We start from the raw sequence: 27,200 nt of genomic DNA on the forward strand, positions 1-27,200 counted from the left end.
CTAACATGATCTTTCAGAACCAGAGCAGAAAGCAGCTTCTTTTAGAGGTTTGCACATGCGCTCTGAGGACCACACATCCTCAAACCCACGGATCTATGCTCATGTCACGCTGAATAAACCTGTCTGGGAATCAAGGATGTTTGCAGGTTCTGACCTAACTGAGCATGTGCAGAGGAGAAGCAAAGCGCAGAGTTTCAACAAACAGACTTAAAAACGATCTTTTAGAGACAATGTTTGTGTTCGTATCAAAGGCTCTGTCCATGTTTCCAATGATTAGATATTAGTTAGAAATATGGGCAGTCATTAAACAACATAGAATGCTAATTTATCTACCTGCGTTGCACCAATGAAATTTCCCCATGTGGGACAATAAAGGATTATCTTATCTTATCTTATCTTAATTTGTGTAATTAATTGGTCGGTGAAGTCATGTTGTCCATTTAGTATGTAATCCATTTACCACGTTCATACGATGTGATGTGAGTTTAGCTCAGTAGGATAAGTGTTTACCCTTTATGCAGAAGGTTTGAAGTCTACCTATTTCTTTTTTTAAATCTTTTGTGGCCAGAAGGCTTTATTAAACAGGAAAGTGTGAAATTGGGGATGAGAGAGTCAGGATGCAAACCCATGACACTGCGGCCAGCTGCACTTGAAGCCAAGCCTGACATGCGTGTGCTGTGCCTTAACCACTCAACCACCGGGGAGCACAACTTTTTCATTCAGAAAGTTTAAAGACAAAAATAAATCCAATAGATCTCTAATTCATGATAAATTGATGTTGCATATAGAGTGAAAATGCTGTATTAATAGTTGGAGGTAATGCACTTCCATACACTGCCGCTGGTTTAGTGTATAGTGCTTGCCTAGTGTAAACTCCACTCCTCGTATCCCTCTGTTCATAGCCTCTGAGTCGGTTCATGTGGTGTCACTGCAGGCTTCGAACAAACCAGGACAGACCTCAGCCAACAGAGGAGCTGCAGCCAAAACACCAGGTACAGGCAAGACCCCCGTACTCTCTGACAACAGCAATAAAGACAATATATGCATGAGCTTTTTACCTAAACTATAACAATTATACACAGCAAGTAGCAGGCTATTGTCATTTCTGCTGGTCAAAAGTTTGGCAAGCTTTAGTTTCTGATAATTCAACATTGGATTTGTATTGACTTAATCATTTACATATTTGCCCAAAATAGTATGTTCTTTATAATTACGTTTTTTTATTTCCGATTTTCTTAAATCAGTAGAGGCAGAAAATTCCACCAATAAACAAAACACTCAATCCCACAGCAGCAAATTATGAATTAAATCATGAAGGGAGGAAGGAATTTATGAGAATTATTAATGAATATGTTTTTAGTTGCTGTAGAGCACCCTCCAGAGTATGAGGCGCGGGACATCAGCGTCAGAGTCATGTCCCCAAAGTCGGTGCTCATCTCGTGGGTCGACCCTGCCGTGGACATGGGCAAAGTGGAACCAGGGACTGCAAGGTAACACTGGAGGTCTCAAAACTGGGATTCTCACGGAAAATATTACAATAAACAGTAATATACAGTAAAAGTCTAGTGGTTTTCAAATTTGAATCGAGTTTGAGATTCAGTCATGTCTAATCCTCAAGTATATGTTATATGTTTTTTAATCTAAAGGTATGAAATATGAAGCCAGATTCAGATTTGGATTGTGTTTATCTTAGGTCGTACACAGTGCGGTACAGGGAGAAGGGAGAGTCAGCGCGCTGGGAGTACAAGGACAGTGCTCAGAGGAGGATGATGGTGGAGGACCTGTCGGCTGATGGAATGTATGAGTTCTCTGTGCGCATCAACCAAGGCCACACCCAGGGCAAATGGAGTGTGTCCGTGTTCCAGAGGACCCCCGAGTCAGGTGCACTTTTGCTGTCACTAAATCCCAGAAATGGACTAATTTGCAAATAATAATGCAGTGCAAGTGAAAAAGTTATGTGTCGGACTGATTCCTGCTCCAACACTCTGATAGTACTCCTGCATCACTCAAACAGCGGCAGCACCGAGGGACGAGCCACTACTACCCGCTCCGAAAACGTCTCTGACTCCTCGCTAGACTAGTGTGGCTTTGCCCTTAGGTGTCAAAACTGTTTTTTTTTTTTTTCTGCATAAAATGGCGACATGGAGTTGGCGACAGAAAGGAAGACTGATATCGCTCAGTTACATGTGAATGAACAAGGGAAAGCAGGATGGAGCGAGAGAAAGAGCGAGGACAGAGGGTACCGACCTTCAGCTCCCTTCCACAGCTCTGGGACTTGTGTCAGTCAATGAATGGCAAAGGCACCCGCTCCTCCAACAGCGGCACGCAGCAACAACTTATCTGCTTTTGGCTATTGTGGCTGGTGAGAGTGACTGCCCCCTGTGCAGCGCTCAGTGGAGCCATGCTTTTAGCTAGAGGCCCGTCTTCCCGTATTTTGGACGGGGTATTTTGACATATGGACGGGCATTTTTGAGTGCAAGGATGGGGTCATTTTTATTAATATTTTTTAGAAAAGGGAATATTATCATTAAATTGGGCCGGGAAGCGTTTGACGATAGTCTGCCACGGTCCGCGCCATGACAGTTTACTGTTAACAAGTGAAAATTTGCATGCTACGCGCTGATGGGTCAACGACATTTAGGTGCTTGGCTCTGATTGGTTGCCGAGTCCTCCGGAGAATTCCGAAGCTACGCGTTTCCCGAAGCTCCACGTTCTTTCGCGCAATTTGACAGAATTTCATCTAAATTAAATTGACGAAGATCGCCGAAACTAGGTAAGGCGCGCTGGATTTGCACAAGGTTATTTTTATTTGTCAATTGACGACTTCCATTCTGGTCCCAAATGTTTATTTGGCACCAGTGTAACTTTTCTGCTTGCGCTGCCCACGGCGACGATATGATCACACTCCGCCTCAATAGGAGCGGCGTATGGCATAAATTAAGAGAACGCAGAGCGCCGTCTGGCGTAGATTGCGGCACTCGTTTACGGCGCACGGCCATAACGACGGCCATAACAACGGCGCTAAAAGCCCTGCTTTATTTAGTAAAAGCGTCGGAAAATATGGTGCGATACGTCGTTCCTAAGTGGCGGAGTGTGATTATAATTTTGGCCTTCCGCATTCGGTCCGCACATTTTTTAAGTTGTTTTTGGGACAAAATTATTTGGACGGGGTGTTTTTAAATCCTATCTAAAAGCCTGAGTGGAGCTGAGGACCTGCGCTCTAGTTCAGCTGATCTAACAACCACCTTTGTTTTCTTTTGGCCTGGTCAGTGATGTGATGAAGAAAAAGAAAAATGGAATTGGAAAAGGTGGATTTTTGGATGCCAATTTACAAGCACTCCAAAAATAGTTAATGTTCTCACAAGTTTGCATAAAGAACTGTGCTTTAAGATGCCAAGGAGAACCCTTTGGCATTTCTTGATTGTTCCACAATCAGAGGAGTGGACAGGAAGCTCCAGAAAATTCTTGTTTTAACTTTTAGAGCTTTAAATGGTCAGGTCCCATCGTACATCAGCGATCTGATTAATCTGTACGCTCACTCTCGCTCACTAAGGTCCTTGGATCAGAAACTGTTGTTGGTTCCTCGCACCCGTTTTCGGACCAGAGGAGACAGATCCTTCCAGGCTGTTGCCCCCAGACTCTGGAACGATCTTCCGTTCTCCCTACGGTCACTGGACTCAGTTACTGCTTTTAAGGGTCAGCTTAAAACCTTTTTATTTAGTCAAGCCTTTTAAATGCACTTGTTTTACGGACTGATTTTACTGTATATTGTTGTATATGTATTGTTCACTGTAAGTTTTTTTTTTTGTGTTTTTATTGTTTTATTCTGTGTTTTGTGAAGCACTTTGTGACCTCTGTCTGTGAAAGGTGCTATATAAATAAAATTTACTTACTTACTTACTTACTTACTTACTTACTTACTTACTTACTTACTTACTAGATATTTGCTCTTTGACTCTAACCATCCACTGCAGCACAAGCTGGGAGTAATCGGGACATTACAACACAGAACTCAAGAGGTGCCCACCAGCTCAGAGGGCAAGAGAAAAGAGGAAAAACATGTCCGGAATGCTTTCTCAGCCTGTGGTTACCCAGCTTGGGATCTTAAAGTTCTTTAAGCAGGACAAAAGTGACAAAAGGGAAACAAAACAAAGAAGGAAGTGTGTCTCAATCTCTTATGTCTCTGGACTGTCTGAAAAACTACAACAGATTTTTAGACAGCACAACATTCCTGTTTGTTTCAAACTAGGAAACACGCGCTCGCTGAGACTATGTCACGGGTTGGGCGGGGGAGTAAGATCGCTCTTCACGAGGGTGGGGGCGAATCTCAAACTAAGCCGTCTGCATGTCCCGGTTTGGGAGCAGGGTCCAAGATATGGGTGATATTTATAACTAGTATGTTATGGGTGTTGCACCACACTTATTATTATCAAATATATCTTTAGGGTAGACTACAAAAGGGGAAAAAATAGCATGATATGGGATCTTTAAACAGAAATTGAAGTTTACGTTTCAATTCATGGGGACTGATCAGCTCGAGGCCAGTCAGATGCTAATCAGGTACTTATCAGTGACGAGGGAACAGCAGTAAGCTAACAATATGACTTAAATGGCCCATTACAGAGCTGTTATGGTAACAAAGAAGGTTGGTTTCAGGTGAGACTTAAAAAAGTGCAAACAAACAGACAAACAGGACAGGCTTTTATCATGAAGTTCCGCCCAGTGGGCAGAACTTACGCAGCTCAAAGTAGGATAAGTATACGAGTTATCAGACCAGATGCAAATATTGAGAATTACATTTGGAAGAGAGTCGAAACATCTTGTTTTTCAAAAACACTACCCCGATGACTGCAACTGAATCTTTTTCTGCAACTGAATCTTTTTCTGCAACTGAATCTTTTTTTTTTTTTTTTTACAACAGAATCTTTTTCTAATGAATAACTGGTCGTATAGTCTGAAACGTTTTCTGAAACCACTACCCCTTCATGTTGTTTTATCATATCTTAAGACAGACATTTACATGCGCTTTTGATGATTTCCCTCTGTGATTTCTGCACACTGTAACCCAAATGTCACCACCTCGCTCCCAAGTACCACATGAAAGGCTGTTTGATATTTGATTTTTGGCTTTGTTTCCACCGCGATTGCAATTTAAAAATACCTGAAGTTCATTTAACAGACTGGATTTACTGCATGTGTAGTTCTCTCCAGTGGTTTCTAGTGGGCTTTTTCTAAAATGTATGGCAGTATTTTCCAAAGTTGAAGAGTCTTGGCACAAAAAGTGTTCTGTTTTTACATGGTTTAGGGGCAATTTCCTAATTTTTATGTGGATGTTGGCTGCTTTCTGGGCATTCCACTAGTATTTTCATCTGACTTGAACTTCTCTTCTGTTATTAGCTCCATCTGGGCCGCCTGAAAACTTTGAGGTCAAGCCCCTTCGAGGAAAAGGAACAGCCGTCATCGCAACATGGGACCCTCCTGATGAACCTAATGGGAGGATAAGAGGTTAGATTACATAAATAATATTTATGGAGTTACTGTGCATAGAATAGATGAGATAGATTAGGTACAATGGTATTTTTAGTAATTGTGTAAAATAACAACAACAAAAAACTAGAAAAAAAACAAAACTAAAAACTCCAACCAGTCGCACCCAGTGCTCCAGCCTTGTGGCTACAGAGTCTGCTCACTACCACAAGCAGTTTTCAGTTTCTATAAAAGGGCCATATAAAGTTTTAACAATAATAACGGCAGCACAGATGCCATTCACAAGACATTCACATTTCAAAATGGGGGAAGTCCCACATTTATGTTTCAAATGATCAAAAACTGTAATAATATTGGCCCATAAAAACTAGTACCAAAAAAGTGAAAACCGTTCAGTTATCTGTATCGATCTGTATTACTATAGAATCAAAGAAATGTTTTGCAGAGTTGTTGAAGATGGGAGATAACCATATTTTGATATTTTTGTAATACAGGTTTTACTGCTGTAGTTTAGTTTTTCAAACAAAAGATCATTGGAAAAACTGCACCCTAAATTCAACACAGTGTGTCACAGAATCTTCTTACTTTGTAAACCCTTATTTTTTCTGCTCCAGAGTACATCGTATCCTACGCGCCTGCCATGAAGCCGTTTGGGATGAAGAGCCTGACTTACTCGGGCAGCACCTCCTCGGCCACAGTAGACGGCCTGACCCCTGGAGATCGATACATCTTCAAGATCCGAGCCACCAACCGCAGAGGGCAGGGACCGCAGACCAAGGCCTTCAGCGTGGCCATGCCTGAATGTAAGAGCATTGGAAAATTGTGTGTAGATGTAACGTAACTTTTATGGTCTGAAGAATATTTCACTAGCAAGGACCACAACACAATATAGTGTAAATATGACTTTATCATGCATAAAGATGAACGATCATCATGGTAGATAAAGCAATATTCAACAAAGTGATTGTCAAAGGCCAGTTGGGGCTGAGGCTCTCTTTGTATCCCTCTCATACCTCAAATATATAAGGTGGGAAAACAGAAAGGAATCGGACTGGAGATTTTTCACAGTATGTAAACATTTCCATTGTAAAGTAATCTATATCTATTTTAGTTTAACAAGAGACTGGGAATACACATTATTTATCATTTGTATTCACTTTGTATTCAAGTTTTGTTTAATGCAAAGTTAAAACAGATATGTTTATTAGAATCAACAATAACCATCTTGAATTATTACTGCACCTGATTGTAAGACTACAGCGCTAACTACGACTCTTGTCTCCTGCCAGCCAGCCGCGCAGCCTCAACTGCCTCAAAAAAGATTGAAGCTAGAGCAACCCAAGCTCCTATGGAACAAGACGCTGAATATGAAGAATCGATCATTGAGACGACACCAGCAACTACTACTACTTCAATATCTACAACCTTTTCCACTACTACTACTCGCCGAGCCCCTCCAGTCCGCAAAGTTAGGCCTTTAACCCAAACTAGAGCTTACCATAATATATTCTCATCTGTCCGAGGGTCCATTAGAAAAGGCCATAGAGGAACTTCTAAACATAAAGTACAAACAACAGCACCACCAACTACTACTACTCCTACTACAACTACTACTCCTGCTACTACTACTCCTACTACTACTACTACTACTACTGCTACTACTACATCTACTACAACTACAACAACTACAACAAAGGCTACAACTCAACCTTCAGTCCAAGAAACAACTACTATGGCGATCAAAAGAGAGCAAGATAATGATGTTTTTGAAAAAGAGACAACTGAGACGCCAAGTTTAAAAATAGTGACGCCGCCGTCGACTAAAAAAGCAAAACAACCGCAAAGAAGACCTGTAAAAATCAGAGTACACCAAAAACCTGGTTCCAAAACAACAACCTTATCAAAAACGAAAACGTCTGTGAGCAATGCGCGTGTTGCGACTACTACAATGACACCGGCCGCTAAGAGATTGGACTATACTGCAACCACAGTTCCAGAACGCAAACATGTGTATGACGTATCAATACAAAGCAAGAAGCCTGGTTTAAGTTTACAAACTACCAATACACAAGCAGAAAAAACTGCAATTTCAAGCAGGGGTACGTCAAGGGGCACAGGTGGATTGGCTGGAAGGTATAGCTTTAATAGAAGGAATCCTAACTTTTTATTCAGAGGTAATTTGACTAGAAATGGGTACAAACCAGTATTGACGTCCGCAGTGTCGTCCAACGTAAATTTCCAAAGCAGGAGTCAAAGTAATCAAGGGATACAAAACAGGTTTAGTAAGAGTGATGGCAGTCTAAATGCAAATAACCCAACAAGAGGAACTTCATTTTCAAGTCGGCAAGAAACTTCAGATAGATTGTATGTCAATAAACCATCTAACGCACAGGACAAGTTACAAAGCGGTGCATCAAAAAGTAGTTCAGTTTCACAGAGCGGTTCAGAAAGTTTGACGGTGGTGAAATCAGTTGAACAACTTTCAAAATCTGATGAAAATTCAGGTCATACTTCAAGGGATAAAGGAGAAAGAGGTCATCACAGATATTCTAAAATCGATTCAGCTTCAAATTCTAAAGCTCTAATTGCAGAAAGATTACAATCTCAAGCCGGATCATTAGTTTTGGAATCTGCTAAATCAGACAATACAAGACAAACTTTGAAATTTGAGGGAAATTTTGATGACGATAGTGAAAATGTTGAAAGTTCAAATTCTAGAGTTCAGGGGAGACAAACTGGACAATCCAGGGTGAACAGTAGATTAACACATTTGGAATCAGTGATATCAGATAATACTGAAAATTCAAAAGAAAATTTGAAAATTGACAGAAATGATGACAGAGAAAGTGATATAAAACAATCTGACACTTCAAACCCCAGGCTTCAAGGGAAAACAACTACTTCTCAATCAAGAGGACACAGTAGCTCAAGTTTGGAATCTGCCAAATCAGACAATGCTAAAAATTCAAGACAAACTTTGAAAGTTGAAGGAAATTTGGACCAAGACAGTGATAGGAAAACACTTGAAACTTCAAGCTCTAAAACTCAAATTTCAGGAGGTGAAGAGACAACTTTACAATCCAAAACACACTTTTCAGTTTCAGAATCTTCAAACTCTGATGAAAATTCAAATGAAAATTTTAAACAGACATCAAGACAAAAACAAGAAAATTATGATAGAGAAAGTGATAGCACAAAGAAATCTACTTCAAACTCAAAGGCACACATTTCAGAAGGTGAAAGGACTGGTTCACAATCTCGGACAAGAATTAGCTCTTCACTTTTGGAAAAATATCCCTGGCTAGCAACACGATACCCGCATAGATTTGGATCAGCTGAAAGATCACCAACTTCAGTTTCAAATTCTAGACAGGATTCTAGGACTCCAGTAACCAGGACAAATTCTTCAACCATGGAGAACGGGAGACCAATTTCTAGAGGCACACCAACTCGAGTTTCAGGAGCCACCGGTGCCGCAGGGGTGTCCATAAGTCATGAGACGAGACAAGCCAACGAAGAACAGAAAAATATTCCCAGATTAGATTTGTTGAAAAATAATATCGGGACTGAGTCGGTAAAGCCTATTGTGAATAAAGAAGTAAGCAAAACAACTTGGCAACAAGCTCCCTCAACAAGTTCTTCCAATGTGAACGGACAAACAAGTCTAGACAATGAAAGTCATGAAAAGGATGACGTCGAGGAAAATACTGAGAAATTTGATCAGACAAATCCAGATATTTCAAGTAAACATATTGACAGTGTGGACGCAACCAATAGTAGGGCATCTCCATCGTCAACATTGAGGCGGACAAACACGAGAGACAATGGGAGAATACGGTCGTCACTTTTGCAGAACAGACAGTTTGGGGGTCGATTTTCAGCCAGACCGGCACAAATTGATTCAGAGTCCACATCGGAAGTGAAGCCCGGGCTGACGTCCGATAGTAGCAGTGCCAACGGGAATACTCTAACAAGGACAGGCGCGCTTGTCTCCGGTGGAACTTCTACTCGAGACGGCTTGAGAGGGCAGGGAGGAAGGACACGGCATCCAATCAGAGGGAAGCCTATCAGCGAAGGAGGAGGAGGGTACAAGCCGGTCAGTGGAAATGGTAAGAATGATGCATGAATTATAACGGTATTGTAAACAAGCACCGATATGAACTGATATCTTGTGGACTCAATACCTGACCCCGATCCAGCTTTTTTTTAGAATGGTGTATTTTTTTTGTGTTGAATGATTTAGATAAAAATGGACGACCAAACCTGACAACAGCTGATGATAAAGAGCCTGCGACGTTGGATGAGTCCAGTAAATTTAATGGTCAGAGGTACATCTCAGGTCCAGGTGGAACCAAATGGGTAAATATTGAAACTGATGATACAGAAATATTGTTGCTCGATTTCTATGACACGTTAAAATAGCCTGGCGGGTCAGACTACTTTCCTTTGACAGCCTGATGGTCTGGTGGCCTGTGACTTTTATTTGCAGCTCATGATTACAAGCTGAAGAAACCTCTTGAATCTCAGAGAACAAACTCGACTAATCTTAGCTCTAATTAGTCCTGCAATAGTCAATATCTACTCAGCAATTATGATTAAACCCAGATTAATTTTAAAGCAATGAAGCATTTTCATTTTAAGCACTTGAGTTCAAATCAAATCAAATTTATTTATAAAGCACAATTCATACAAACTGCAATTCAGTGTTTAAAACACAATTTAAAACAAGTAATAAATTGAAAACACAATGCAGTTTATAAAAACGTAAAACAATATCAGCGTAAAGTAAAGAATAAAAATAATTTAGTATTTTAAAATATTAAAAACCAGGTAAAATCAGTCATAGGCGCGGCTAAACAAAACAGTTTTTAGTTCGGATTTAAACACAGCCGGGGCCTGTCTCACGACTTCGGGAAGGCTATTCCAGACCTTTGCCCCATAGACCTGGAACGCAGATTCTCCGTGTCTGGTCTTGGCTCTGGGCACCAGCAGGAGGCCAGTCCCTGAGGTCCTTAGTGTCCGAGGTGGTTGACACACACAAGTCTGAGATGTATTTTGGTGCTAGGCCATGGAGAGACTTATACACAAGTAGAGCTGTTTTGAAGTCTATTCTCTGAGCCACAGGAGCCAGTGCAGAGACCTGAGCACAGGACTAATGTGCTCATACTTCCTGGTTCTAGTCAGGACCCAAGCAGCAGCGTTCTGAATTAACTGCAGTTGTTTTACAGCTCGTTTGGAGAGGCCAGTGAGCAGGCCGTTACAGTAGTCTAGTCTACTGGAGACAAATGCGTGGATAAGTCGCTCCAAGTCTGGTTGGGACAGTATGTTTTTAACTTTGGCAATATTTTTTAGATGGAAGAAAGCTACTGATGTTATTGAGTTGATGTAGCGGTTGAAATTCATGTCCATCAAGTCCATAATTACTCCTACATTTTTTACCTTGGTTACGGGTTTTAGAGAGAGAGACTGGAGGTGGTTGCTAACACTTTCTCTAAGTTTTTGTGGGCCAAAGACTATGATTTCGGTTTTGTCTGGATTCAGCTGAAGGAAGTTGTTTTGCATCCACTCACTGATCTGTTGAAGGCAATGACAGAGTGAATTGACTGGTCCATATTCACCTGCCGTCAGTGAGACATAGATCTGAGTGTCGTCAGCATAATTGTGATAGGACACACCACTGTTTCGCATTAGCACCGTGTCATCCTAATTCTTCCTTTTTAAAATCTTCTTGTCTTTTTTCAGCTGGTGGACTTGGAGAGAGGTGTGCTCATGAACTCGGATGGAAGGGTTCTTCAGGACTCACAGGGCAAACCCAAGAGAGTAGTGCTGGGAGAGGACGGGCGCACCATTTTTGGTGGGATATTTTATGGAATAAGCATAAAAGACCAGCTAGTGCAGACTTTAACATTAACATTCTAATTGTTTTATTGTTTTAATTTAGTTTTAGTCATGTTGTAGAACTTTTATAGAGCTATATTGTTGTTGTTCTATTGTATCTAGTCTCTCTCTTAGCTTTTTGTCATGTTTTTGTCTCCAGACCTGATGGGCAGTCCGCTGGTGACCCAGGAGGGCGTGGCTCTCTTTGGGCATGGCAGAGACAGCCGACCTGTGGTCAATCCCAAAGACAAGATACTCATGGTGGGAGGGAAACCTGTACTGGGACTGGATGTACCTAAACCCAGGACTACTACTACTACTACTACTACTACAACCCAGGCTCCGACTACTACAACTGAAGCCCCCACAACAGAATGGACCTCTCCTCCAATGCCAACATGTCCACCAGGAACCTACTCCAAAACAGATGAATATGGATACCCTGAGGTGGATGAAGAAGGAATACTGGACTGCTATCCCATAGAAGGTACAACAAAACACCTTCAACTCTTAATTTCTCTATATTTGTTATATTATTGTTAGGGCTGGGCAGGGCTGGGCTGGGCAGGTGGATAGATTGTCATTGTCACATCCAGAATAAGAACGTTCTTAACCAAAGCCGTCAAGAAGGTGGTTAGCATCAAATCAATCTCCTTCTACTGCTGTTGTTTCTGTTCTGAATGACTTTATGTTCCATAGCTGCTTTGTGGCGAATAAACATATGACAATTCAATGCCATGCAGTTTGATTAGTTTGAAAACCTATCGTCAGCTCTGTTTTTTTGTTGGTGAACTGTTTGTGTGGTGTGTGTGTGTGTGTGTGTGAGACGTGGTGATGTTTAAACAGACTGCACACTGTCAGAGCACAATGCCATAGGAGATGTACAAGCCTGTCATTCATAGTTAAGAAAAACTAAACAGAGCATGTTTGAAGTGAAAGTTGACCCCAAAAAGCCATTTCCTTCTGTCTTGCACAGATAAACTGACCTCGCGAGCTGAACATATGTTGGGCACAAATTTAAATTGAATTGGATATTCTGACACGTTTTCTTGTAACAAAATAACTATTGGGTTCTTATGCAACTGTTTGACTGTAATTAAAATAGTGGGACATTTTCAAAATGTGGGTCCAGTTGTAGCTCCAGAACATAAATAAAGTCACTTTTTTCAATGTTATCGGTCACAATGAGTAAACAAAACTACAACTACAATATTTAGATATTGCTGAGAACTAAATTGTATGAAGCCTGCTTATTTCAGTCTACAGTTTATATTTCAGTGTCACTTTGTTATTTAACATTTTAGTGTGAGAGCATGTTACATGTTTCGAAACAATTGTGTCTTTTTATACATAAACCTGAAACCTGTTATGTCTTGTGTTTTTCTCTCACAGAGGAATCTTCAGGGATGGAAGACTTTGAAAAAGGTATTTTTCAGGAGGAGGTTTTTCAGCTACTCAATGAACTGAAACAGAACTGGACACAGATCATCTGTGATTTGTATAAGTTGAAATAGTCATTTTATTTGTATAGCACATTTAAATCAACCAAACAAAGTTGGGCCGTAGTGATTAAGAAGAAGTACATTTTCAACAACCAGATGATGTGCGCGTACCTAACAAACTAAACTCTCCAACTTTCCCTGTAACTTTCTTTGTTTATGGAGTCTGTTTATCAGTCTGTCCATTTGTTTTTTACCCCCTTTCTCTCTCTCTCTCTCTCTCTCTCTCTCTCTCTCTCTCTCTCTCTCCCTCTCTCTCTCTCTGACCCCTCTGTCTCTCCCCAAACATCTCCCCATTGTTTGACTTGGTATTGGTTCATAGCTGGAGTCTTGGATAGTTTTCAGAACAGGCTGGTTTTGATCACTTTTTATACCAAAGACTTGGACCTCCTTGTGCATGCGAAACATTACTAATCCGGGGAGAATGTTGTTGGGCTGTTATTTTTATTTTATACTTTGTTTTTGTCTGTTTTGACATTGTTTCAAGCCATAAATTACTGATTAACTCAGTGTTATAGCCAGCAAGACGCTACGAATTAGAACAAGTAAAAATATACGATGGTTGTTTCCTTCCTTTCCGTAGAAGGCCCCAGTGCAAGTATCACTTAGTTAAGAACAGTCAAGAGTAAAATCCATATTAATACACAGCGATCTTATGATAAGTGTCTGTTTAATATAATATGGGCCCTTTAATATCAGACTCATCAATGAGCAGGTCCAAAGAAATGCTATATAAAGTCACCAGGCCGATCCGATTGAAATGATTAAAAATGCAAATTCAGATTAGACATTTGACACTGTGGTTTAGCCTTGTCTTTTCCTAGTTTTTCCACAGGCCTTGGAGTGGTCTGTTTCTAATGATGGTGATGTCATGTAAGGTCCAGCCGTGAAGGAAGAAACAGCTAATTCAATACTGCTCACCGATCTGCTCAACGTTTCTCAACCTTGGAGTCTAATTACCTGTTGTTGTGAAAACGTACGCCCGTGCCCCTCATATGGAAAGTTGGGCTAGCAAAACATTACCTAATTTTGTGTCTGGGCAAAAAAAGTGCTCATTCCAAGTGAAATCACACGCTGTTACTCTGCTGTCACTTTGAATTGGGCAGCGTTCTTACTCTGTTGCAAGATTACTAGGTCTAAATGACATTTCTAAACTAACTAGAATCTATCAAAAATAATTGTGAGTCGGCTACGTTCAAATACACGTTTTAACTGACTGTGGCTCAATCCAAGTTGTTCACATTATAGCTCCTGCTCCTTTATCTTCTACCAACCAAAAGAGTTCAAGACTGTCATGTACCTAAGTTTTGTTTCTCCTTTTTATCATTATTAATATGTTTTAAATGATTTTCAGTCCCTTGTTGGACAGAAATTTCAGCTGTTGCATGAAATAGTGAGAGAAAAGCTAGAGACATTTATCAAAAGATCTTGGAGGCAAAACCAAAACTTAAACGTAGAAGTAAAAAAGGAATCAGCCAGGCTCCTTTCACTCACTCGTCAATCATTGTCATGGCATGTCATGTCATCCGGTTTTGGTTTAAGGTGGTTTCTGGCCAATCTGACGTACTCGGATTAAGCCTCCATCTTACTCTTTCTGTGGTCGACCAGTGAGAATGTTTGTGATGATGTTTATTTTGATCGTATAAACACATTTGTGCTTCCAGATGAGCTGATTCCTCAGACCACACGACCCCCCACCACCACCTACACAATCCCCAGCACAAAGTCCCCCAAATTCTCCAAAAAAGGGCCCTCCAACGAGTTTGACCTCAGCGGCAAGAAGCGCTTCACTGGTAGGTTGTTTACAGGTCGGTTCTTTCACCTGCTCATGTGTTCTAACCTTTATTTATAGATAAGTAGAAATAAGATTATGTCAACTACTGAAAACAGCACCGATTCACTCACTGGCCTTTGGAACATTTTCTGGTGCTGCTCACCTGAGGATAAAACTAAATGACTAAATTAACTAAAACTTATCCTTCAGGAAAAACAGCAGTAAAATGTACCTTCCCAAACACTTAAAAAAATTGCTTCACGAATGAATAATGGCATTTCTCTCCTTTTGCGCTAAATAAATCATGTTCGTCTCAAAATTCCATTCACTTTACAAACTGTCTCCTTTTTTCTACCACAGTGCCATGTGCTAAAACAGACTTAAGCAGCTATTTCATGCTTGTGTTTTTACCATATGCGCTTTAAACTATAAAATACAATAACAATAAATTCACATCCACAGAGGGACGATCAAACTGTAGTTGCACCGTCATAGCAGAGGTCACTGAGGACACAAGTTTAAAACGTTTTGTTGTTTTAGAGTTGCTTTATGCTTATCTTGGCCTCCCATCCTCCATCCCATCGCCTGAAAGTATAAACTGCCAGCTCTTCTCTTGAGTGAAATGAAAACAGTAGTGTAAGCCTTCCGTAGGTCAGGGGTCCCACTGCTGTAACAGAGTTCAATGGGGCTTTTTGTTTTTGCTTCAGAGGTGAAATAATGTTAGTGTGAGAGTGAAGATATCCTTGCACACAGACACAGTGTTTAGTATCTTGATGGGAGGGTTGGTAGTTTTCTTGGATTTTGACAGCTTGACTCTTATTAAAGGCGGTATGGACGATTTTTCGGCGATTTGAGAACGCAGGCGGAAGTGCGCATGCGCACTCCCCCGTGCGGACCGATACAACACACACGTGCGTTTGTTTATTAGCGCAACAGAGCGCATCCCATCGCTCGTCTCCCGTAGATTTCTGTCTTTCTCCGTCTTCATTTTGCCCCGTACACTGAGGGAACTATATTATGATAGATCCATGCGCTTAGGCACGCGGAAACGTGGGGACGAGCCTGACGTGGCTGCAGGTGAGCGGTAGGTGCGTTTTATGATTGATACGTGGCAGGACAAATGATTTATCCACGCCACGAGGAAATATGATAAAAAATTTGCTGGAAAAAAATCGTCCATACCACCTTTAAACACTGGTGTAGAGTCATCTGACAGATTTTCACATTTGTATGAGGATCAAGACGTGTTTTATACAATGCTTTTTGTCAGACTTTTTATCTTTCAAAAGGTATAAAAACCCAAGGCTTTAAACAAAACAAAATACCCAGGGCAGCTATAGCTACAGAAGTAGTTTACCATCATCGGCATCTTTGAGTGTCATGAAAGAAAGACGCTCTATAAATTCAGGCATTATTATATTAATGTTTTAAAGTTTTTGCATCTGCATTTAAATGTGGAATTTTGATTAATTCTCAACTATTCAGCATTTTGACCTGCATGTAGTGTGGAAAAAGATAACATAAGTAAACATGGGGTTTTATGTATTTTTTTCTAACAATGAAGTCTAGTTCTAGTTTTGTCTTACCAAACAACTGTTGTTGTGTTGAAAGTCTCAGTGGAATGCAGTGATATATTCAAATCCCATGATCAAAGTCAGCCTTGGAAAAGTCAGACTGGTCAAATAAAAGATGCTGACCCCAACACACACAGGAGTCGTTTGGCTCCACAGTGAGACAGTACTATGCGATTTATGGCTTTAATATTTTTAGGTTGGGCAGATTTTCAGTCCGAATGAAGATGTTTGCATCCAACTGTGAGATGGAAACTTCCTTTAGCTCAGCCCTCCCTTGCTTAACAGCCTATGTAGTTTATTTAATGTCTTGTTTATGCCTGTAGATGTTTGTTTGCACTATACAGTATGTGAGTGCCGTCCCCTTTTCCCAATTCTGTTCTGTGAAAGATACAGACAGTTTTAAAACTAATTCATATTCTTCCTTCCTGTGTTCCACTCTCTGTCTGATATGCACCGCATTTTTGTTTGATTTAATTCCAGATTGCCTCTTTTCTCATACTTTACACAGTCACAGCAGGCCAACATTTGGTTTAAATACCAGGCCCAAGGACCAGTGCAGACAAAGGACATTATTAAGAAATAATCATTAACAGCATTTGTAACAGTGTGCCTATTGTAAGAACACAGATGGAGAACATTTAACACAGAATTTTAGATCAGCAGCAGGATGTTTTGCCTGTTGAGAATTCTAATTCTTGTCTGACTTTTGTTAACAATATTTTGAAACTGTCCTCACCACATCTTACCCATAATTGAAAAACGTCTGTGCTATTTCTCATGAACATTATGCTATTTCTAATGGAAACAAACAGTAGAAGCATTTTGAGCTTGAACTAAATGTCTGGAACTATACACTGAGAAGTAAGTGCTGATTTTAAACATATGGTTGTTAGAAATATGGCTTTAAAAGAGTCAAGTGCACTGACTGACTTATAAATCTCCAAAGCGTGACTGAACATCATGTATTCATGATGTGTATATATATATATATATATATATATATATATATATACATACAGTACCGACCAAAAGTTTGGACACACACCGCAGAGTGAAGGCCAACAACGTCTGGGAACTCCTTCAAGACTGTTGTAAGACCATTTCAGGTGACGACCTCTTGAAGCTCATCAAGAGAATGCCAAGAGTGTGCGAAGCAGTGATCAAAGCTAAAGGTGGCTACTTTGACAAACCTAGAATATAAGACATATTTTCAGTTGTTTCACACTTTTTTTAAGTATCTAATTCCTAATGTGTTAATTCATAGTTTTGATGCCTTCAGTGTGAAAATACAATTTTCATAGTCATGAAAATAAAGAAAACTCTTTGAATGAGAAGGTGTGTCCAAGCTTTTGGTCTATACTGTATATATGTTATTTATTTATTTAGTTTTGATACATTTTGAGGGGTTTTCTGTTAATTCGAAACAAATCTGAACATCTGTGATAAACTTGAAACATAACATTTCAATAAATTACAGTTGTATGAAGTAATCTATATGTGATGAGTCATGAGTGTTTAGTTTATTGATTTACAGTTCTGAATGTTTAATCTGCGGAAATAAGAAATTGGCCTTCTAAGGAAACGTTTCAATATGGGCTACTGTGAGACATTCACTATCAGACCTTTACATGTTGTACATTTCATGATTTGTTTTGATTATTTATTTTCTTCAGACTCTCTCGTGTCTGTATTTGTGTTGATGTTCCTCGTCCCCATCAGCAGCTGTCAGCTATGTTATTCTTAACACTCAGAAACCTATGAGATAATATTTGAAAAAAACATTGCATTTACCTTGAGTCATGTGCGAATTGCGACACGTGAAACCAAAAGCAAAAAAACAATTTAAAAGTTCTTCTTCTTGTCATTCCTGGGATCTTGGATTTATACTTTCATACTTTGTCTTAAAACATTGAACACATCTTTTAATGCATTGGCTTTATATCTAATTTATCAGGGTTTGAACTACAAAAATCACCACATGAAAAAGTATACCTTTCAATATTTCAATATTGATCAATCAGCTGTACATCAGAATGATGATACTTTATGTGTGCAAATGTTATAATTTTGCTTCATCTGGTTCTCCCGTTTATTAAAGTGATTATCTTTAAGTTAGCTTAATACATCTCACTTTTCTTTCGTGTTCTTTGGTTAGCATTTGATACCAGTTTGTGACACCGAGACACATAAATGTTAACATTACACTTAGATATCCCTGGTGCATGTGTGTGTCTCATGATGAGCTCCTCCCTGTGCGCTCTCATCTGCAGGGCCGGCCCAAGCCTTCAGGGGGCCCTAAGCGAAAACATTTTTGGGGGCCCCTCACCACATCATCAGAATCAGTTTTATTGCCATTGTCAGTAAACAATTCACATATGGGAACTTTCTTCAACGCTAACAAAGCGCACCAAAACTCCAGGGCATCTGTTTGCCAGTTAGTTTATTCTCAACACCTCACAGGGTCAAATATTGATAACTTAAATCCCACAATGCAACTTGGTATTCCGCTGACATCACCTCTACTCCCTGTACAAATAACACACATCCCAGATATGTTTTTGGGTGTATTTGTGGGCGTTAAGGGTCTACAGCCACATTAGCACATTAGTTTAAATTAATGAACAGGGGGGTCTGGGGGGCCCTCCCCCAGAAATTTTCAGACCTTTTTTGGGTCTTCTGCTGCATTTTAATGTGGTCCAGCCGGCTAAAGTAAGAGTAAAATGCGGCTAAAGTAAGAGTAAAATGTTGAGGTTGTAATGCTATAAAATGATGATGTGATGAAACTGTGCCAGGAGAAAATGACTGAAGCCAGTTATTAATACATTAGTGTACTTAATTACTCAATACAGTATTGGCTATGAAAAATAATTATGGTCAAATTGATTCATTTTAACTGAAAATGTAAAAGTAATATATTGTTATCCTTACTAATTTATCTTTTACAGCTCCCAACTGTTCCTTCTTGCCAAAGTGACAAAACAAGTTATATTAAATTAAACAAATGGCATAAGCATTGCTTGATTAACAATTAACACTGATAAAACAGTGCAAACATGTTATTCCCAGAGAATGAACAGAACTAGAAGTGAAGGTCCAAACCTAGCTACAGTGAAGAGACTGTGTTTCTGCAACTTTGCCACTTTTATATAAAAATATATAGTATTATTCTATAACAGACATAATCATAATATGTCTGGTTATTTTTCACTATCAATTTATTATAATTTATAACAAATAGTCTAATGATGCTTTTTAAATAAATTGAAATGTTTTATTGCTCTATTAAAAGTGAATTACAATATAAATGTTTGTTCTGATCTGAACATCACACACTGGACTCCTGCATGAAACAATGCTGCGATGTGATTGGCTGATGGACCTTACGTGCATAAACCTTTACGTTCCTCTTATTGCACGTTAAGAAGTCAAAGTAAAACAGACATCACGAGTCACGATTGATCTCACACATGGTGATGTGAGAGAGAGGGGACGCAAACTCAAACCCGCTCATCTCTAACTGAGGCTGCACAGGGGCCCGGGACAGGGGCCCGGGACAGGGCCGCACACTGTTCACTCCAAAGTCTCACGTCAGAGGTTCTGGACGAGACGGCGCTCGTCTGGACCGGATCTCCGCCTCTTAGTGACCCGGACCATAGACGCCCCTCACCGGCCTCACCTGCAGCTAACACTACGGGGCTGGTGTGAATGTGAAGCTTATTATCTTTCATTCAGACACATTATGCGCGGGGCAGAGCTCTCGTCGCCTCCAGCCTGAGCGAACTAACGTGACAGACTCGTGTTGTTTCAAACAGCAGCATTAACCGTCTCTTTGTAAGAGAAGTTCAATACCTGGAGAGTGTTGTTGAGTTTGCAGTTTCTTTACATCGTCAAGAAGTTTCTTCTTTCGTTTTTCGGCATCGGGGAGATATATTCCTCTGGACATGAGGACCACGTTGTGTTGTGTTTATGTTTTGCTCTCAATCTGCTCGCGCACAATGAAGTTGCCCAATCAGCGCAGGTTTGGTGTCTTGGTTGCCAGATTGTCATTACAAATAAATGCAGTTTGTGCGTTGTATGTTACCGCTGTGTGCGCTGCCGCGCCAGCAGCGCTACTACACTAGTGGCGCACGCTGCGCTTGCACTTCGCATAAGACGGGTTGCCAGATTGGGGGCCCTATTAAAGCCTCGGGGCCCTACGCGGCTGCTTAGTTCGCTTATAGGCTGGGCCGGCCCTGCTCATCTGGAGCAGTGGAGTCAGTTCAAAATCCCAGCGTTTCTTCTCGTCCCACTCAAACCAGGAGTTCACAGCTGTGAGTTCAGTTTCACACACTCTGAAAAGAAAGCTAAACAGCCAAAACTAAAGGAAACTTTAGCTTGAGAGGTTAGATAAGGTTAGTCATTGAGTGTCTGCGTAATGACGCAGACACTATATGTTCTTGTACCTTGTATTATTCGGCGCGTTTCAACTCCTTAACGCTTTAACCGATTTCAACAAGTTATACCTCATTACGATCGCTTTCACAGTAGTACGTGTGCTATTACTTTTGACATTTGAACAACTTGTACTTTTTGCAGTATTTTCAAAAGTATTAGTACTTTTTCCCCATTGAACCTGCGTTGCACCAATGAAATTTCCCCATGTGGGACAATAAAGGATTATCTTATCTTAAATGAATGGGGCATTAGAATTATTATTCTTTAGACTTAATTCTTTAGCTTTAATGTAATTTGTTGTCAATTAAATCTGACTTTTTATCTTAAGTAGTACCACCAGTACTACTTACATACTTACACACATGTTGTACTTTTACGCAAGAACGCAGACACTCGTTTTAAAGTATTACTTTTTTTTATTATAGCTTCAACCCGATTACCACCTTTGAAACTTTGCCTACCATTATAGCTTCTTGTATTTTGACTCTTTTATCACTCCAAAAACCTTATGTCAGATCTTTTACTACATCCATAAACCTTAAATTACCTCTATTGTTTTCCTAGGACAGGCTTCTTGTTTTGGCAATTCAGGATCGTTCTATTCACTGTCTCAATCATTCTGCACATCTCCAAACCATCTCAATAAGGAAAATCAAAACCTTACATGACCGCTCCCTCTGATGTCCTTCATTCTTATACATCTGGATCTTCTACTGTCTCTTTACTAAACCATGCACTAGTTATGCTCTAGTGCACTTTTTATATTGTCAGTGTCCATCATAAAAGTTACTAGAAATAGCGGCTTGCAGTTAATTTCATTTGTAGTAAAGTTTGTAAAGTTGGATTACTTGAACTGCATCAAAAATAGAGGGACAGCAGATGATTCAGAAGATGCTTGTTATAGCCAAACAATAAGAAACACATGGAATAAAAAAAATGAACACCACATAATAACGTTTTATTGATATGTTTATGTTATTACAGAACCGCACGCATGTAATTATTTTCTTTAATTATTTTTGAATAATTTCCCTTCAGCTGAATACGTGAGCTACTACCAGAAGGACCCTGGTTCTCCTTGCTCTCTGACTGAGGCTCTGGAGTACATGCAGGTGGACGTGTTGGAGAACCTGCTGGAGAAGGTGACTCCTCACGCTCCTCCCAAAAACAAGCCTCACAACCTGACTGTGGTGGCCATGGAGGGCTGCCACTCCTTCATCATCCTGGACTGGGCCCAGCCGCTCAAGGACGACATGGTCTCAGGTCAGAGGCTTTACAGACACACTGCAAACCTCCAACAACCTGTGAGGGGGTCAAAACTACTGTCAACACAAATAATTTAGAAATGGGTTCATCAATTTGAGAGTTTTTTCTGTGCATTGCATTATTCTATCTACAATAGGCTATATTCTGTTCTTTGTTAGCAGAATATACATAGAATACACAGAATGGCAAATAAGCACTATAGATCTTGAGTAAAGGGTAATAATGTTAGGAATTGTGTAACAATAAAGACAATACCAATATAAATGAGGTGCTGATAGCTTACATAACATATTTAGTAATGTAAAAATAAATAGTTTATAGGCAACTGATTATAAAAAGATTAGGGTCTATTGGTTTAAATTGTTGTTTTTTGGTTTGTTATTCTGCCACTTAACAGTAAAAGTTAGAGGCTGTAAATATGTTTGCATAACATTCTTTTTGATAGACTAATACAGTACTATTAATGTGAATTCAGGTGAATTAAGGTGTGGTTGCCTAATTAATATGTCGCAGTAATTAATTCTACAAACAATACCCCATAATGACAACTTGAAAGAAGGTAGTAAGAATTCTTTGCAAATTTATTAGGAAAAAAATAAAAAGCACATGTACATACTTATACATGTACAAGTATTCACAGTGTTTGCCATGATAAATTTGATCCCTCCTTCACTGTGGAGCTCCTCCAAGTTTCTACTTTTTCCCAAAGAGGTTTGGGGGGTCTAAGGACAGGGGATCCTGGGACATTTGTCTAAGGACATGGGATGTTGGGACATTTCAAGGTCCCCATGAACATTGTTTAATCTGTTTTTCACTGTCGCCCCTCGAGGCAACTGCTGTTGGGATTTTGGGCCTTACAAAAAAAAAAAAATTAAATTGAATTGAAAATTGAACTTGAGCTCAGTGGTAAAGTTGACTAGACATGATTTGGAAAAGCACACTCCTGTCTACATAAGGTCCCACAGTTAAACGTGGTGTCAGAGCACAAACCAAGCCGTGAAGTCAAAGGAATTTTCTGTAGACCTCCAAGACAGAACTGTATCAAGGCACAGATCTGGGGAAGACCTGTGCCTTGATGGGGAAGATTCTGCAGCATCGAAGGTTCCGATGAGCACAGTGGCCTCCATCATCTGTAATTTGAAAATGTTTGGAACCACCAAGAAACTTCCTAGAGTTGGCCGCCGGCCAAACTTGGCAATGAGGAGAGAAGGAAGGTGACAAAGAACCCAATGGTCACTCTGACAGATCTCCTGTGTGTCTATGTGGAGAGAGGAGAACATTCCAGAAGAACAACCATCTCTGCAGCACTCCACCAATCAGGCCTGTACAGTACAGTGACCAGACAGAAGCACATGATGGTCTGCCAGGAGTTTGCAAAAAACCCTGAAGGACTCTCAGATCATGAAAAAAAAATTATTTGGCTTAAATAGCAAGCGTCATGTCTGGAGGAAACCAGGCACCACTCATCATCGGGCCAGTACCATCCCTACAGTGAAGCATGGTGGTGGCATCATGCTGTTTGGAGGTTTTCCAGAGGCAGGAACTGGGAGACTAGTCAGGATCAACAGAAAGATGAATGTAGCAGTGTACAGAGACATCCTTGAGGAAAACCTGCTCCAGAGCGCTCTGGACCTCAGACTTGGACTAAGGTTAATCTTCTGTCAATAAAACGACCCTAAACGACCTTAAGTGGCTACAGGACAACTCGGTCAATGTCCCTGAGTGTCCCAGCCAGAGCCCAGCCCTGAACCCTGTTGAACATCACTTGTCAAGTTCTGAGTCCATACCTTGGTGCAGACTTTCAGATGTGACTCAGTCCTAAGCCCATATTCTCCTGTGAACTTCTCACATATATGAGCCTTCAGTTTGTGTTTCTCACTGTGAGAGTATGATACCCAAACGCTACACAGCACTACACTTTTGGAGTGTGGAGGAAACAGCACACCTTCATTTAAAGTGTCTGGGGGTTTCTGATGGAAACAGGATATAGATAACTATTTGGTTATACGTTGTTTAGCAATAACACCAGCTAACAATAACACCGCTCCGGCTCTATTTTCTATTTCTTTACGGGGGTCTGTAACAGCACTAAAGCACAATCAAAGGTGATTTCTATCGGCCCCGGACTGTTCGTTATCCGCTGTGCTGCTGTTGTTGTCTTTGTATGCAGGAAGAACTGCCGCGCATCTGGGTCATGCGTCTCCGTGCTTCGAGACGTGGTCGTGCGTCGCCTGTTTTGGTCAGGATGTTCCAATTGATTACAATTATCATGTGTACAGGAGTAACTCTGTTTGCTCATGCATTTTATTGAAATAAACCAGGATTTCATAGTTTTATTGCATTTTGTCGTGAGCCGCCATCTCTGTGAACCCCAAAAAATAACTGGGATAGGGGGGCACACGGGAAACGGGGATGTTGAGTCTTGTGGGGTTTACAACAGTGACCAAACAGCGGCACTGGGGCTGGGGTAGACTGGCTGGGACTGTTTTAGTATCCTATATATCTATATATTGCGCATAAGGGTGCTCATGATTATTCGTAGCATTTGTTCCTCCAGAAGAACACATTTTGTGAATGACAAAAACCTTCATAAGAAGGCCTTTTGCTTAAGGCACAAGGCCCATGTTACCCTTTATTCTGTCATTTTCTTAATACTTTTGGACTTTTTCATTGGTATTTCATATTGTGTGCATATTTTGTTGGCAACATATGGGATTAGCTTAATTTAGAAGACATTGTTATGGTTTTATCTAGTATTTGCTAAAAAAAAAAAAGTATATATCATATATAATGAAATAAACTGACATGTATGGCATGATAAACACATGGTTAAAAGCTCTTCAAGTTAAATAACTCAACATTAAAACAAGAAGAAGACTTACTAAGTGGATTTATAGCTAACTATAAGGATTGTATTTTTGTCTCTTCACATAAACCTCCATGCATCTTTATCTTCCATGAAAATGCAGCACGCACTCTTTCGGATCACATCGGTCTAATTTATTACACCATGTTTGCACAACCACACTGCTGAACTTTCCAAACATCTGTTCACATGTGGTCCAAGAGATGAGGTCAGGAATTCCTACCTGCTTTTATTCCAAATCCTTTAGCTTTATCAGTTTTGGCCTTGCAGTAATTAGCACTGCATTATATTAGATTTTATTGGAAAAATCTTGAGAGCAAAGTTACAAAGCAAAGACAAAAGTCAAGTACACCACATCATCTGACAGTGTATAATGGAAACACATTGACAGCAGCAGCAGCAGCAGATGTGTTGGTTCTGGTCCAACACAAATACATGCAGTACTTCAGAGTGCAGTAGAAGCAGTTGGTAGTTGTGTGCTTTCAATAGATGTGAAAAGAGTGAGAGCCCCAGGTTCCCTCTTGTACTTGGAGGATGTGTGTGTTGTGTATGACTGGAGGGAGACAGACAGATACCAGGTTGGGTTTTTGACCGCCCACCACCAGGAATCTTCTTTTATACTAGACTTTTCCGATGTATGCTGATTTAGTGTTGTACGTTTTAAATGTTTTTCCAGATTTAACCCCCAGTTGTTTAAAAGGGACACATTCAATCATTTTTGTTGGAGTTTTTAGCTATGTTTTTTACTCTTCCAAAACCAACAATTTTGTAGAAATATTATGGTTTCATTGTATGATTAGTCTTCTGTTATTGTCACTGTCCTACTCTAAACACAGCATTAATATTGCACAGGTGGGCCTTAGACTGGCCACAATAAAAGACCACTAAAATGTTCACTTTTGCTTTATTGCAGGGGTGTCCAAACTGTGGCCCGGGGGCCAAATGCGGCCCTTAGACCAATTTTTGTTGGTCCTCCATCTTCCTGCTAAGTTGGCCCAAACAACAAAAAGTTGTAATTTTTACTGTAAAATTGGAAAAATTCAAACATGATTATGTCATACCAACCTTATATTAATGTTCCAAGTCTTCTTAAAGGTGTGGAGGCGCATCAAAACTATGTCAAATGCAAAATTGCAAATGGTTCACTTCATTGTCATATTGTCTGTGGCCCTCTGCTCCGTAAAAAATTCGTCCCTCGGTGAAAAAAAGTTTGGACACCCCTGCTTTATTGGATCTGGTGTGACCACCAAAATTGCTGTCAAAGTTGCGGGATATTAGCAGGAACTGGAAATGCTGTCGTGCTCAATGGGAAACATGTCCATTGTTGGATGCTGTTCATCCACCACTATCACCTCCTGTTTCAGCATGATAATGCACAGCCCCTGTTGCTGCACACATTTCTTAAAACCTGAAAACAGTTCTTGCATGGCCAGAACACTTACCAGACATATCACCTACTGAGCATGTTTGAGAAGCTCTGGGTCGGCGTGTACAACCATGTACCTGCCAATAGCTAGCAACTTTGGGGAACAACATTTGAGAGAAATTGGTCTTTTGTGTATATAGAAAAGGTTTCATATCTTGTCAAATGTGTTGTGTTTATATTTTTGTTCAGTGCAGTTTCCTGCTGTAACAGAACAATGTAGTCATAACAGCGGCAATTCAATTGTTAAACCCTTTTCAGCACTTAGCCTTGTCAGAGTATACAGCATGTTCTTGTTGACGATAGCCATGATGCTAATTCTTCAATCCACACTGCCTATCCAAGAGCTCAATGAAAGTTGCTGCATGGATTATTTATTATTATTATTTAAATAACAAGACAGAATTGATAATAAAAAAAATTAAAGCCAGAATAAGGTATTTGCTGGGGTTGCAACAATTGACTTACTGTAAAAAAAAATATTGTAGACATACATTGTAATCTATCTGACACAGACTCTAAAACACACATCTTTTACAACAAAGACAGTTGTATTATTAAATCAAAATGTCAAAACATAAACATCAAAAAATAAAACATAAATTTCTGAATTTCATTCATAATACAGTTTAGTCATAAATATTCTTTATGTTGTAGCCTTCAGTCACCATATTTTAACATTCATTTGGTTGATAATGTATTTAAATCTCAATGCACAATAGAAATAATTGTTGACTGGTCGACAACTAAAACTTGTTACATGCACGAGAGTAAATCAACAGAGTAAATAAATTCAAACAGGGGGAGTTTGTCACACACCGCTTTAACATAGGCTACACCATAATATGATGCCCAGGTAAACATTTATTAAAAGCTAAACTTGTCACTTTAGCCTTGCTGCATTGATGCCATACATGAGGAAAGCAAAAGTTAACACATTATTGGTACATGAGAATCTGCTGTGCGGCTCTGGTTCTTTTGTTTGAACAGCCATAATATA

At 40.0% G+C, this 27,200-nt stretch overlaps 1 protein-coding gene across 1 annotated transcript in view; it reads left to right on the plus strand.

The window, feature by feature from the left end:
• The window catches only part of fndc1 (fibronectin type III domain containing 1), a 74,040-nt gene that overhangs the window by 26,092 nt on the left and 20,748 nt on the right, over positions 1 to 27,200 (plus strand). Inside the window, exons 5-16 of the mRNA XM_072446426.1 lie at positions 903 to 992; positions 1,370 to 1,490; positions 1,694 to 1,881; positions 5,398 to 5,505; positions 6,102 to 6,290; positions 6,777 to 9,596; positions 9,731 to 9,846; positions 11,230 to 11,341; positions 11,525 to 11,851; positions 12,757 to 12,789; positions 14,528 to 14,656; positions 21,684 to 21,908. Of these exons, the coding sequence (XP_072302527.1) occupies positions 903 to 992; positions 1,370 to 1,490; positions 1,694 to 1,881; positions 5,398 to 5,505; positions 6,102 to 6,290; positions 6,777 to 9,596; positions 9,731 to 9,846; positions 11,230 to 11,341; positions 11,525 to 11,851; positions 12,757 to 12,789; positions 14,528 to 14,656; positions 21,684 to 21,908 (4,458 nt within the window). The remainder of the gene's footprint in view (positions 1 to 902; positions 993 to 1,369; positions 1,491 to 1,693; positions 1,882 to 5,397; positions 5,506 to 6,101; positions 6,291 to 6,776; positions 9,597 to 9,730; positions 9,847 to 11,229; positions 11,342 to 11,524; positions 11,852 to 12,756; positions 12,790 to 14,527; positions 14,657 to 21,683; positions 21,909 to 27,200) is intronic.

This window comes from Eucyclogobius newberryi, unplaced genomic scaffold (genome assembly GCF_026437365.1).
Source record: "Eucyclogobius newberryi isolate DKJ021-1_F unplaced genomic scaffold, fEucNew1.0.hap1 SCAF_1, whole genome shotgun sequence".
Lineage (NCBI taxonomy): Eukaryota > Metazoa > Chordata > Actinopteri > Gobiiformes > Gobiidae > Eucyclogobius > Eucyclogobius newberryi.